Source organism: Brachyhypopomus gauderio, chromosome 2 (assembly GCF_052324685.1).
Source record: "Brachyhypopomus gauderio isolate BG-103 chromosome 2, BGAUD_0.2, whole genome shotgun sequence".
Classification (NCBI taxonomy): domain Eukaryota; kingdom Metazoa; phylum Chordata; class Actinopteri; order Gymnotiformes; family Hypopomidae; genus Brachyhypopomus; species Brachyhypopomus gauderio.
This window is the reverse complement of record NC_135212.1, coordinates 44161948-44176552: the sequence shown is the minus strand read 5'-3', so window position 1 is coordinate 44176552 and position 14605 is coordinate 44161948. Positions and strand designations below refer to the sequence as shown.

Genomic DNA, 14605 nt, shown 5'->3' with positions numbered 1-14605 from the left:
TCATATCGTTCTAGCTCGGCAGTAAAACCACTACCCCTTATGTATATACAGTATATAGTACTATATAATATAGATTAAACTATAAAATGTGCTTGTCTCTCCCACTCAGAAACAGAGAACTCTCTTCATTTACATAGAGCTAAAAGTATTCTGCAGGTGTTTCCGGAGTGAGAGAGGAGGTTAACATTGATTAATGGAGTGTATAAACTGTAGGGCAAATCTCCACGAGTGCTCCTCTCTGTGGTCCTGCACTGCCCCCTATTGGTGATCAATATCATCATTCATAATGCAAATGTTGAATTAGAAAAAAAGAATCCAAACATTTTATACACTAGCATGATACATTTACAGTTTTTTTTTACAGTATAGGTTGTTCAGTTGACAATGTGCATGTATTTCTTTAGAGAGGAGATCACAATAAATACAAAGTTTTTAATCCAATAAAGAGGACATTTATGTAATATAATGTGGCGAATCATGTATTGTCTGTATTCCAGCACAATGAATCATTTCCAGAGACGCTGCTTTGTTATGCACTTTATTAAAGTTCAATTTTGTTCTTAAACACAAATGCTAAAATGATTAACCAGAAGATTATGTTTCTCTTTATACTGTCAGCACTAATCATTCACTACAGATCAACTACTGCTTCTGTTTTTGTCACATTTCATAAAAGTATTGAAAAATGTAACATCTCTCATCTGGTTCACACAAGGCATTTAGACATCTGAATTTTCCTTGATGCAAGTTGAGATCCAGCAGATACTTCACATGTTATGGTCTTGTCGTTTTTCCACACTGAGCTCTGGATGGTCAAATAGCTGCTCAGTGTGAATTTGTTATTGGGTTGCTGCTGTGCAGAACCAGTGAGGACTCCACTGGTGACTGGGTTCTCATCCACGAGCCAGCGCACATCAGAGAAGCCAGTGGCCATGTCACTGACCCCACACACTAGAGTGACCCTATCAGACTTCAGCTCTTCACTGGACGGAGGGAAGAGGGTCAGAACAGGAGGCGGCAGAGCACCGTCTGATCAGAGAGAAGTTTGGAGAAAAAATACTGTCAACGGAGGAAAGTTCACACTTTATCTGAATAATGCAGGCATCCATGTAGAATAGAAATGAATGAATGTATTCATAATTGCTTTCACTTTTATTTACCTGTGTGTTAATAAGACAGAGAGCATCTGAATCCAGTTATACAAAACCATAAGCAGATGATTTTGTATTGACTATTAATTAACTCACAATATAAGAATCTTTGAGGAATGTTCCAGAAATTACAGGTTAACACCCAAGCTGTAATCATTACATCATAAAGACTGAAAAGTATTTCAAACATTGCTGAAATGTCTGTTTCTGTGAACACTCAATCAAATTAGTGGTTTTACTAAATTAGTGTTTGCTGGAGCAGATGAAGAGTTTATTACCTAAAGACAATATATTTGTCCAAACCAGCTGTTTCCATGGCTACTTTAAAGCTCTTTAAAATAATAAACAAAAATGCCCTATTTTTCTAAACTTTACAATAACATTTCTGCACTCAAGCACAAAAGATTAAATCACTGAGTACTACAGAAACAAGAGAAATTAGGAAAACTCACCAGTGATCTTCAGTGTTGTTCCTTGGCCGAATACCACAGTGCTACGTTTCATGCCCTCCCTCGTACAAGAACCTCCTCAGTTTCAGGAGTGAACACAGTGATGGTGAAGTGTGTCTTTAACACATTCCCTTACGCTCCTACATCAGTCTGGATTTATTCCACAACTTTGTTTTGCCCAAATATATGAGAACAATTTTATTTGAGGGAAATATGTATGTTTGGTTCTGATATGTTGCAGTTATTATGTGTCTCACAGATGCAAATTGTTAATTTTATGAGACAGCTGTCTATCCGAGCAAAAAATGCATGATAAAATAAGACCCAGAATTCCTCAAATTTGCAAATTGGTGAAGAAATCTCAAACAGATATTAGGAATTAGACTAAAAAGAAGCAATTCCAGTGTATCATGTCATTGTTTTGGTTGTAAATCATCAAAACTATTAATAGACAAGTCACTGCACATTTTCAGTGACAAAGTAAGTGTGTATTTTTTGTAGTTAGTAGAAGTCCTGATCATATATTTAAAAAGCAGTAAAAATCTATATTAAGTTTGCGTGGATTAACAGACTAGTGTAATCTTCATCAGTACTTCCTTTACATGATTAACGTGTGTGTGTTGGAAGTGTTCTGGGATGGTGATGTAATGTGTGAATGGAGGTCATCATGAATTACAGACCCATCACTCTGTCCAGTGGATCACACACGTGTCATATTAGTGTGAAGTGCTGTAACACTGCATGTGATCTGCCATGGGACAATGTGACTGATCTAGTATGTATCTGATCACACTGATATTATTAAACCAGCAAGTGATGGATGTATTATTATGTAAAATAAATGCGTTAAATGTGAGTGAAAACCTTCTATCAATTCTATGCACCTGCCAATAAAATCCTGTAAATGTGAATTTTTGTCTGAAGTGCTTTGTTTGTCTTTACATGTGTCAGTTCCTCATGGTGTTTGAAAGCAGAAGTGTATGTGAGCAGTGAGGAGGTTTTTGTCATGGTGTGAATCACTGTGATACGTATTCACTAACAGAGCTGTCCCATGTCTGACAGTAATAAAATGCAGAGTCTCCAACCTCCACATTATCAATGACCAAATTGTAGTCTGATTTAGAAGAGTGTGTTGATGTGAATTTGGGAGAGGAGAAACCTGACCCATATTCAGGAGAGCTCCAGCCGTGATAATTTTGCAACACATACTGTGGAACTTCTCCTGGTAGCTGCTTATACCAAACTGCTTGTCTGCCCGTCACTGTACCCAGATTACAGTGCATAGTGGCCTTCTGTCCTTTAGTCACTGTGAGAACAGGAGGCTTCTGTGTTACCACGGTTACACCACTGACACCTGCAGTAAACACAGCATCCACGTTCCATTAGCTCATCCATACATTAGAAGTGTGTAAATGTTGAGGAGCTGCAGTGTGGTGAGATCTTACATGAGAGAGCAGTGAAGAGAGTGCAGAGTGCTGGCAGCATCTTGGCCGTGTGTGTTGAACTCTGTGCTGAGTGAAGAGACCAGAGGCTGGAGGAGCAGATGAAGGAGACACTGCAGGGCGGGGCTATAAGAGAGGTAGGAGGGGCAGAGGGAGGGGCCTCTTAACAACACACACCTTATGTGAGGTCCTGCACTAGATTATTTTTTAATATATATATATTAATGATTTTATTACATATTAACAGCATATTGTATAGTGATTTGCCATGTAATAGTGACTCATCTTTTAATCCATTTTCAGTACACTACCATATTAACAGAAAAGCTTCTTCATTTACATACAGCTAAATGTACCAGTATTCTGCAGGTGTTTCTGGAGTGAGAGAGGAGGTTCACACTAATTAGGGGAGCGTATAATCTCTTGGGGAGATCTCCACAAGTGCTCCTCTAAATGTGGTGTAAAGGAAATTTGCTAATGTCATTTAAGATCACTTAAGAACATTATGATTTAGTACATTAGCAGGAAACACTGTGAATAAGGTTGATCAGTGATTCAGTTCAGTGATTCATTTGTAATCATGTCCTTGTTTGTGTGTAACCGGCGTCAGGAGAATGTGTAGAGACAGAAAATACTATGTAATGTCTTTCATCCCTCTGCTGACCATCAGCTCTTTCTGTGTTCTGTTAAAAACAGAAAAGATCCACATTTGGAGGAATACACATGTGAGACGAAAACTGTCTACTGTGCATCCCCCCCCCTCAGGTTCTCATTGTGCCCAAATGTACTGTAAACATGTTATAACAAAGGAATTAAGGAGATTGGACTGCCCTCTCTCCTTAGAGTGCTTGTTCTAGACGAGACTCTCATGCTTTTTACTTTTGTAATAAAACTCTCTTTAAACCACGTCCGAGTCCTCATCTATTTTCAGGAAATTTCCACGACAGTGGTTTTCCACTGCGACCTAGTGAAAAAACATCACACATGTCGGCCTCATGGAGCTGTTTGAGAGATTATCAAGTGTGCAAAGATGTTGTCTAAGTATAAGAGAGTTACTTTGAAGAATCTAAAATCTAAGACAGTTAATATTTATTCAAAAGTATTATCCCATATGTCTTATTTTAATGGTCTCACACCTACATGTTTGTAAAATGGAGAAAATGTAAAAACATTCATCATAAGACATCTGAATTTTCCTTGATGCATGTTGAGATACAGCTGATACTTCACATGTTATGGTCTTGTCGTTTTTCCACTCTGAGCTCTGGATGGTGAAATAGCTGCTCAGTGTGAATTTGTTATTGGGTTGCTGCTGTGCAGAACCAGTGAGGACTCCACTGGTGACTGGGTTCTCATCCACGAGCCAGCGCACATCAGAGAAGCCAGTGGCCATGTCACTGACCCCACACACTAGAGTGACCCTATCAGACTTCAGCTCTTCACTGGACGGAGGGAAGAGGGTCAGAACAGGAGGCGGCAGAGCACCGTCTGATCAGAGAGAAGTTTGGAGAAAAAATACTGTCAACGGAGGAAAGTTCACACTTTATCTGTATAACCCAGGCATCCATCTAGGATAGAAATGAACGAATGTATTCATGATTGCTTTTACTTTTATTTACCTGTGCCTTAATAAGACAGATATCATCTGAATCCAGTTATACAAAACCATAAGCAGATGATTTTGTATTGACTGTTAATTAACTCACAATATAAGAATCTTTGAGGAATGTTCCAGAAATTACAGGTTAACACTCAACCTGTAATCACTACATCATAAATACTGAAATGTATTTCAAACATTGCTGAAATGTCTGTTTCTGTGAACACTCAATCAAATTAGTGGTTTTCCTAAATCAGTGTTTGCTGGAGCAGGTCAAGAGTTTATTACCTAAAGACAATATATCTGTCCAATCCAGCTGTTTCTATGGCTACTGTAAAGCTCTTTAAAATAATAAACCAAAATGACCCATTTTCCTAAACTTTACAATAACATTTCTGCACTCAAGCACAAAAGATTAAATCACTGAGTACTACAGAAACAAGAGAAAAGAGGAAAACTCATCAGTGATCTTCAGTGTTGTTCCTTGGCCGAATACCACAGTGCTACGTTTCACGTCCTCCCTCGTACAAGAACTTCCTCAGTTTCAGGAGTGAACACAGTGATGGTGAAGTGTGTCTTTAACACATTCCCTTACGCTCCCACATCACTCTGGATTTATTCCACAACTCTGTTTTACCCAAATATATAAGAACAATTTTATTTTAGAGAAATATGTATGTTTGGTTCTGATATGTTGCAGTTACTGTGTGTCTCACAGATGCAAACTGTTATGAGACAGCTGTAAATATCACTGAGAAAAAAGGCATGATAAAACAATACCCAGAATTCTTCAAATTTGCTAAGTGGTGAAGAAATCTCCACAACAGATATTAGGAATTAGACTAAAAAGAAGCAATTCCTGTGACGAGGGAACAGAGGCGGCCAAAGACGAGGGTTGCACTGAATGGTCTTTATTTTCCATTCTTAATTCAAACAAATATGCAAACAGAAATGACTTGTAGGCCCGGAAAGGTCCAGAAGACTGCAAAGACAGAGAGGTCCAGGATAGAGCTCCAACGGGGCAATGTGCAGCACTGGACTGAACGACCTGCGAGGTTTAAAAAGGTGCACAACATAATTAAGGACAGGTGCTAATAATGTGGTGACTGGGACCGAGGGAGTGGTTTAGTGCTTGGGGGCGTGCGATGTGAGGTAGTGCGAGCTGTGACATGCGCCCTCTGACGGCGACCGACCTCCCTACCATGACAATTCCAGTGTATCATTAGTTGTAAATCATCAAAACTATTAATAGACAAGTCACTGCACATTTTCAGTGACAAAGTAATTAATGCTGCTGAGTGTATTTTTTGTAGTTAGTAGAATTCCTGATCATATATTTAAAAAGCAGTAAAAATCTATATTCAGTTAGCATGGAATAACAGACTAGTGTATTCAGACGTAGTCTTCATCCTCACTTCTGTGACGGGCAGGTGTGAGCAACTAAAAAGGAAGCGATCACGCCAAGTCTCAGGGAAATAGGATGGTTTAATAGAAAGTGTGCAAACCAAAAACCCGTGCATGGTTCCAGATTAAGGAAATAATAACCAGCAGTCAACTGGTACAAAGACAAGACGTATATAGACGAACAAACGACCCTCAGGTGAGACGGATCACGGGTCCCGCCCACCTGAGGGACGAACATCACGTGACCAAAAACAGGACCGCTGCCGCTGTAACCGGGGGCGACCGGTAGGGGGCCCCCCCACAACGTGACAACTTCCTTTACATGATTACCGTGTATGTTGGAGGTGTTCTGAGTGATGTAATGTGTGAATGGAGGTCATCATGAATTATTATGTAAAATAAATAAGATAATTGTGAGTCAAACCTTCTATCAATTTTATGCACCTGCCAATAAAATCCTGTAAATGTGAATTATTGCCTGAAATGCTTTGTTTGTCTTTACATGTGTCAGTTCCTCATGGTGTTTGAAAGCAGAAGTGTATGTGAGCAGTGAGGAGGTTTTTGTCATGGTGTGAATCACTGTGATACGTATTCACTAACAGAGCTGTCCCATGTCTTACAGTAATAAAATGCAGAGTCTCCAACCTCCACATTATCAATGACCAAACTGTAGTCTGATGCAGAAGAGTGTGTTGATGTGAATTTTGGAGAGGAGAAACCTGACCCATAACTAGGAGAGCCCGAGCTGTGATAATATCTCAGCACATACTGTGGAACTCCTCCTGGTAGCTGCTTATACCAATATGCAGCATAATTTGTCACTGTACCCAGATTACAGTGCATAGTGGCCTTCTGTCCTTTAGTCACTGTGAGAACAGGAGGCTTCTGTGTTACCACGGTTACACCACTGACACCTGCAGTAAACACAGCATCCACGTTCCATTATCTCATCCTTACATTAGAAGTGTGTAAATGTTGAGGAGCTGCAGTGTGGTGAGATCTTACATGAGAGAGCAGTGAAGAGAGTGCAGAGTGCTGGCAGCATCTTGGCCATGTGTGTTGAACTCTGTGCTGAGTGAAGAGACCAGAGGCTGGAGGAGCAGATGAAGGAGACACTGTGGGGCGGGGCTATACGAGAGGTAGGAGGGGCAGGGGGAGGGGCCTCTCAACAACACACACCTTATGAGGATATGAGGTCCTATATCATTTTACTATATATTAATGATTTTCATACATTATAACAACATATTGTACAGTAATTTGCCAGACATTACTGACTTATATTTTAATCTCTTTTCCACACACTGCCATATTTACATATTTACAGAGAAGCTTCTTCATTTACATACAGCTAAATGTACCAGTATTCTGCAGGTGTTTCCGGAGTGAGAGAGGAGGTTCACACTGATTAGGGGAGCGTATAATCTCCTCTCAGTGTGGTTTTCCACTGCCACCTAATCATGATCCTATCATGTTCATCTTAATGTAAATGTCTGCGGTGTTTTACACAGAAAATAATCTTAACAGTTTCTACATTAGTATGACCACTTTCATTTTTCATTTTTTTCTTTTTTAAATTCCACTTTTAATATTTAACCTCTACTCCTGATTTAACAGTAAAGATTGTTCAGTTGTCAATGTACATGAATTTCTTATAGGAGATTTCATAATAAATGCAGTGTTTTTATTCTAGAGGACAATAATGTGAAAATGTGCATGATTTAGATCAACCATGTACCACAGAATACCCCAGTGTTTGTTTCACACCTCGTACAAGAACCTCCTCAGTTCAGGAGTGAACACAGTGACCACAATACCAGTTCCCTACCATCAGGCCATGACTGCCCCATGTATATATGTTTGGTTCTGATATGTTGCAGTTACTGTGTGTCTCACATATGTTTATTGCATGAATTGAAACTGACATTGGGAGACAACTGTATATCACTGAGAAAGAAGACACAATAAAATAATATCCAGAATCCCTCAAATTTGCAAAGCGGTGAAGAAATCTCAAACAGATATTTGGAATTATATTGAAAAGAGTCACGAACAAAACATGTAATTGTGACGTGCGGGCAGGGCGAAGGATGAGACACGAATCCCCTGATTATAGCAGACGTCACTTTTAATAAGAGTACATATATTGCGCAGACAGCGCATGTAAAACACACAGCTAGACAAACCACATAAGCCCCACATGATTACGAGATGAGCCACAGGTGAGACGAATCAGCACAAGACATAACCGCACTCACGGAGATCCACAGACGCAGACTAGGAGACGTAGACGACGTAAACACACGCCCAAAAGGGAGGGGCCGGGGTCCTCAACGTGACAGACTCCCCCTCCAAGGGCACTACCCGTCTCGGGGTTCCAACAGGACCGAGTGCCCCGAACCCACGTCGATGGGCGGATCCGACGCGCTTCGTCCTGCGCCTGGGAGGTGACCGCCTTCGGCGGAGAGTCCGCCACAAACCGCCTAGAACACCCTCCCTGGGAAGACCGGGGAAAACACGTTAGACAAACACACTGGGACCTGTACAAACACACAAACAGGGACATTTACACATAGAGGAATAAAAGGGAAAAGGGGGTTTGGCACACATATGGGAAGACATACGAACACAGGAACAGACACACACAACATAGGCGCCAAGCTACGCGCCAGGAGGAGGGCGATCAGGGGAGAGAGACCGGGAGCTGCTGGTGCTGCGGTGGGCGGTCCTCCTCCTGCCCTTGCTGCCAACCCTCCACCGGGCGCATTGCGGCGCGCGAATGCGGCGGGTGCAACGCGGTTGGTCTCTCCCCTCGGTGGGCCGTATGGAAGACCCCTTTTGCCTCGCGACTGCCCTCTGGAGCCGGCAGTGTGGGCGTCTTCCTCGACCTCCATCGGCTCACTGCCCTGACTCCAGCTCATGGGCTGCTCACCTCCCCTTCACAGTCCCGCCGGAGCCGGAGAGCTCCGAGGGGGGCGGACTCTCTTCTTCTTCCTCCGTATAAGACCCCTCCTCCTCCTCCGTGTAGGACTCTTCCTCCTCCTCCTCCCCACCGTAGTCCACGGTGGGAGCGGAACACACGGAGGGAGGGTAGTCCTCTTCCTCTTCCCCACCATAGTCAACGGTGGGAGCGGAGCACACAGAGGGCGGATGGTCTTCCTCCTCCTCTTTCTCCTCGCTCGGAGAGTCCTCCCCCTCAAATTCGCTCTCAGGGGTCTTCTCCGTCGCGCGGAGCTCGAAGGAGCCTACCCGCAGCGGCGAGAGTCCCCTGGTGGGAGAGGGGTGTCGCTCCTTCCACATCCGCACAGCTGACTCAAGGTAGTGCTCCACCAGCTCCGGGCAGGATCTCCCGAGCCTGACGGAGCATGAACGCACACGCGAGGTCCTGCTCCATCAGCTCGGGTGTTGGCATGGTGGTGTGGTGCTGGGCAGGGGAATAGGCATGGCGTCGCTTGCTGGGCTTCTTGCCCTTCTTTGGCCGGGTGGCATAGCCTGGCATGGTGTCTCGATGTCGGCTCGTCGTTCTGTGACACGCGAGCAGGGTGAAGGATGAGACACGAATCCCCTGATTACAGTAGATGTCACTTTTAATAAGAGTACATATATTGCGCAGACGGCGCACGTAAAACACACAGCTACTCACAGAATACATATGACTTAGACAACGACGAGCACAGGACACTGTGCGAACGCACATTAAGTAGACAAACCACATTAGCCCCACATGATTACGAGACGAGCCACAGGTGAGACGAATCAGCACAAGACACAACCGCACCCACGGAGATCCACAGACGCAGACTAGGAGACGTAGACGACGTAAACACACACCCAAAAGGGAGGGGCCGGGGTCCTCAACATGACAGTAATTCTAACATACAGTATGTCATCATTTTTGGTTGTAAATAATCAAATGAATAGACAAGTCATCCCATATTTTGAGTCACAAATTAATTTATTGTGCTGAATGTATTTGATGTAGTTCCTGATCATGTTAAAAATAATCCTCAGCCTCTCAGTTCTGGCCCTGATGGAGCGTAGCCGTTTCCCTGAGGGTAGCAATAAAATTACTAAGAAAAACTAAATAAACACCAGCATCATTGGGCGAAGGCAGGGTACACCATGGGGAGGTCGCCAGTCCACCGCATATTATTATTTATTATTATACAGTAATAAAATGCAGAGTCTCCAACCTCCACATTATCAATGACCAAATTGTAATCTGATGTAGAAGAGTGTGTTGATGTGAATTTTGGAGAGAAGAACCCTGACCCATATGAAAGAGCTGTGATGATTGCCTGGCACATACTGAGGAACTCCTCGTGGTAGCTGCTTAAACCAATGTGCACTGTGTTTTCCAGTAACCACATTACAGTCCATAGTGTATTTATTGTTTATTTAGTTAAATAGAACAATAAGTATTCTTATATTCTTATATTAGTATAACCAGTATTCTGCAGGTGTTTCTGGAGTGAGAGAGGAGGTTCACACTGATTACAGGAGCGTATAATCTGTAGGGGAGAGCTCCACGAGTGCTCCTCTCTCTGTGGTCCTACACTGCCCCCTAGTGCAGCCCCAGTCATATTTGATTTAATTAAATAAAATGTTTTATGTTCAGATGCAGACTGAGTAATGTACAAGTTATGCTTTGCACACTTTGATCAAATTATGTAAGAGCCAAAAAGCAAACTCCAAATAGCATGATATTAAGCTTTGAATGGTCCCGCTACCAATAATTGGAACATTTTGAATCCAGAGAACCTCCCTATTCTGCCTCCTTTCCTACGACTCACCTCCCTGCTCCACCTCCTGCCCTCCTGCCCTTGTGTGGCACAACTCCTCTGGTGTATGTGAGCTGGACAGAAAAGCAAGTTTTTAGAAGCTGATATTAATGGCCATGGTTGTAGTGGATGAGCAATGTTCTAGGTGTCTTTCTCTTAACAGCCTTGTGTGTTACGTAACCTTTGCTTCAAAGGCTATTCCTTGTGTATGTGTATGGTTGAAAATGCCACACTGTTATTTTAAAGCTGAAGAGACATTTGAGACAGGAAGTGCCCTTGTACGAGGGGGACTTGGGCAGGGAAGTGCCGGAATAGTGTTTCATGGCTGAGATCTGCTATCTCTCCAGGAGTTCTAGGGATTCTGCAGTCAGTACAGTAATCCGATTGGAGAGGGGGCAGGTCTGCTGGATCAGAGGAGACCACCCGTCCCTCAAACCCCCCAACACTCCAAGTTCAGCGTGTTGTTCATATGGCCTTTGTTTGTTTGCTGAGAGTCCAGAAGGAACCACAGCTAGGAGCTGAATAAGACTGGTTAAGACTGCTCTGGCTGTGTTTGAGGACATTAACGCTTTTTGTACCTCTGTGTGTGGGTGTAACGTAGTGATTTTAGAAATATGCATTAAGAGCTGACTGATAAAATGAGAGACACTGAGTTAAAAGCTGACGTATTAGATATTTATTAAACTATACAGTATATAATAAAATACATCATATCCTATAAATCCTTCTCACACATCTCCCATTCTGTCACCAGGTTTACAGTTGAATCATTTGCCTGACGGAGCATTTCTGCGTGTGATAGTTGAACGATCAGGTCCGACAGGGACAGCTGGGTATATTGGAGTAAGCGCTCCATCTACTGGTGATGCGCTGCAGAGTCTCTGAGCCTGCAGACTTTAGGACAGACACATGCACATGTTCCATGGTCATCAAAAGAGGTTGTTTAGAAAGAAATAACTATTCCTGCTCATCTTTGTAGGACTGAGATAGATTCATAGATATATGGGGAAAGATTCTTGAATAAGATAATAAACAGACTGTGGAAACCCTCATGTATATAGTTACATATGAAAGGACCTGAAAGACATGCATATGTAATTTGTACATACGTACATGTCGGGCAACATGGTGGCTTTGTGGTTAGCACATTTGCTTCTCAGCACTGGGGTCTTGAGTTCAGGTCCCTATCTGAGTGGAGTTTCTCCCTGTGTCTGCGTGGGTTTCCTCCGGAGTCTCCGGTTTCCTCCCACAGTCCAAAGAAATGAAGGTTAGATAAATTGGCATTCCCTGATCAATTCTTCCTGAGTGTGTATGTGTGTCTCTCTGTTCAATAAAAGCAGTTGTCTGAGTGTCTGTGCATGAATGTGTGTGTGCTTGTATGCCCAGTGGAGGATGGTGCTCTGCCACTAGGGTCTGTCCTCTCTCCCCTTCCTGCACCCCATTCAGTCCCCCAGGGGGCTGTGGATCCCGGTAGAGGGTACGTTGTGTGCTACTGGCTGTCGATTCTTGCCGGTGTGTGTGATTGGTTGTGAGACTTGTACCTATTAAAATTGTAAAGCGCCTTGGATATCCTGAAAGGTCCTATATAAATTGAACATTCATTCATTCATACTTATTGCACTGTGAACAAGGGGAACCTTTGATTACACTGCGTGTGTGCCTACATGTCTGCAGGAACAGTGACTGTTTGCAACAGTGTTTATTTGAAGCTCAAAAACATTACAATTATTCAGACATACATACTAATATTACTGTTTCCCCTTCTCACCATCATATCCTTCTAGCTCAGCAGTAAAACCACTACCCCTTTATGTATATGCAGCATATAATACTATATAATATGGACTAAACTATAAAATCACCTTGTCTCTCCCACTCAGAGACAGAACTCTATTAATTTACATAGAGCTAAAAGTATTCTGCAGGTGTTTCCGGAGTGAGAGAGGAGGTTAACATTGAAGTGGAGTGTATAATGAATGAGCCATAAGACATCTTGAAGTTATTTGATTTTAAGAATACTACGATATTATATTGCTGGTACTGTATTTTGAACACCAAACATTGAACAACACTGCACTCTTGTAGTAACTCTTGTGAACCGGAGCCACATCAGCGAATGTGTCTGTGTGTTTGTGTGTCTCAGGATGCACGACTGCAGCGTTTCAGCGTGTTGTTCATATGGCCTTTGTTTGTTTACTGAGAGTCCAGAAGGAACCACAGCTAGGAGCTGAATAAGACTGGTTAAGACTGCTCTGGCTGTGTTTGAGGACATTACTGCTTTTTGTACCGTATGTGGGTGTAATGTACATTGATTTTAGAAATATAAGCGCTTACTCTGATAAAATGAGATCCTCTTTAAAGTTAAAAGCTGACGTATTAGATATTTATTAAACTATATGATATACAATAAAATACATCGTATCCTATGAATCCTTCTCACACATTTCCCATTCTGTCACCAGGTTTACAGTTGAATCATTTGCCTGACGGAGCATTTCTGTGTGTGATAGTTGAACGATCAGGTCCGACAGGGACAGCTGGGTATATTGGAGTAAGCGCTCCATCTACTGGTGATGCGCTGCAGAGTCTCTGAGCCTGCAGACTTTAGGACAGACACATGCACATGTTCCATGGTCATCAAAAGAGATTGTTTAGAAAGAAATAACTATTCCTGTTCATCTTTGTAGGACTGAGATAGATTCATAGATATATGGGGAAAGGTTCTTGAATACGATAATAAATAGACTGTGGAAACCCTCATGTATATAGTTACATATGAAAGGACCTGAAAGACATGCACATGTAATTTGTACATACGTACATGTACTTACTCCTCTGTGAACAAGAGGAACCTTTGACTGCACTGCTTGTTGCTGCATGTCTGCAGGAACAGTCACTGTTTGTGTAGCAGACATTAACCGGACGATGGGCTCCGGGCGGGCGAAGAAGTCACACAACACACTGGGATACGGTACTCTGCGTTGTTTATTCGATTCAGTGTCCACGATGCTTCTCTCTGAGCGAGACATGGGGCGGAATCAGCACGCGCACACACACACAGGCTCTGCTTCTCCCTCGCTCTCTCTCCCGCCAGTTCAGCATTCACAATGCTACTACCGTTTTTCTTTTTTTAATATATATACAGCCGAAAGGAGAAAAGGCCAAATATATAACTTACTAATATAAACCAGCAGTGCTAATACACAGTCACAATATAAACATATTTTTAAAAGTTCCAAATTGTTCAATTTTTTCTCAACAGGAAAACATACCTGAGCGAGACATGGGGCAGAATCAGCACGCGCACATACACACAGGCTCTGCTTCTCCCTCGCTCTCTCTCCCGCCTGCACGAGGCATAAAACGATGGATGACTCGACTCCAATGTTAAAAGCGTCGTCTAACTCGGTTTAATTAAGAGTTTAGAAAGAGAGGCAACTAGCAATATAACTTTTCACAGCGTAGTTTATCTCTGAAACTTACTCAAAAGATACGTTTCTACACCTTTAAATTGTGAAATTTACGGGAGAGCGCAAAACACCTGCTTATCAGTTCAGCATTCACAATGCTACTGGCGATTTTGACGCGAAAGCACTGGATAGCTCAGGCGTGTGTCGCACTAATTGCCGCCCCACATAAAACAAACAAGGGGGGAACCCCCAAAAGGAACCATATACAAAAACATATTTTTACTTTTAAAGTTTTAACTTAACATTGAGATGGTAAAACAAACCTTGGTGAAGTTCATAACAAAAACAGACATTCAGATATTCAAAAA

General features: G+C 42.4%; 2 protein-coding genes, 1 long non-coding RNA gene and 1 pseudogene across 6 annotated transcripts in view; all 4 read right to left on the bottom strand.

Moving 5' to 3' along the window:
- Positions 1-517: 517 nt before the first annotated feature.
- On the bottom strand, positions 518-3100 carry LOC143508354 (immunoglobulin lambda-1 light chain-like). The gene is made up of 4 exons (XM_076996806.1): positions 3046-3100; positions 2633-2954; positions 1604-1641; positions 518-1029 (listed from the first exon to the last, which is right to left on the bottom strand). Exons 1-4 carry the CDS (start codon positions 3083-3085, stop codon positions 707-709), a joined length of 723 nt encoding a protein of 240 aa, XP_076852921.1. The 5' UTR covers positions 3086-3100; the 3' UTR covers positions 518-706.
- A 737-nt stretch (positions 3101-3837) lies between these two features.
- Positions 3838-14605, bottom strand: part of LOC143508346 (immunoglobulin lambda-1 light chain-like) — a 42854-nt gene continuing 32086 nt past the window's right edge. Inside the window, exons 4-5 of one of the 2 annotated variants that reach the window (XM_076996789.1) lie at positions 4183-4530; positions 3838-4006 (exon numbers count right to left, since the gene is read on the bottom strand). In XM_076996789.1, the coding sequence (XP_076852904.1) occupies positions 3960-4006; positions 4183-4530 (395 nt within the window). In that variant the 3' untranslated portion in view covers positions 3838-3959. The remainder of the gene's footprint in view (positions 4007-4182; positions 4531-14605) is intronic. The other variant, XM_076996791.1, reaches the window with a different exon arrangement.
- LOC143508966 (uncharacterized) lies at positions 6489-9458 on the bottom strand (annotated as a pseudogene). Its single transcript, XR_013129555.1, has 5 exons — positions 9377-9458; positions 9160-9291; positions 7408-7414; positions 7052-7225; positions 6489-6960 (listed from the first exon to the last, which is right to left on the bottom strand). The product of XR_013129555.1 is annotated as an uncharacterized LOC143508966 (transcript).
- LOC143508343 (uncharacterized) lies at positions 10784-14534 on the bottom strand. 2 transcript variants are annotated; one of them, XR_013129325.1, is made up of 4 exons: positions 14100-14534; positions 13649-13843; positions 11941-13429; positions 10784-11721 (listed from the first exon to the last, which is right to left on the bottom strand). It is a non-coding gene; the product is annotated as an uncharacterized LOC143508343 (long non-coding RNA). The 2 variants fall into 2 exon arrangements; XR_013129324.1 differs by having other exon boundaries at positions 10785-11721; positions 13659-13843.

Coding starts and splice junctions, on each gene's coding strand:
- LOC143508354 (XM_076996806.1), bottom strand. CDS start 3,085: ATGCTGCCAGCACTCTGCACTCTCTTCACTGCTCTCTCAT. Junction 2,955..3,045: donor TCTCTTCACTGCTCTCTCAT/GTAAGATCTCAC, acceptor TGTTTACTGCAG/GTGTCAGTGGTGTAACCGTG. Junction 1,030..1,603: donor AACAACACTGAAGATCACTG/GTGAGTTTTCCT, acceptor CTCTCTGATCAG/ACGGTGCTCTGCCGCCTCCT.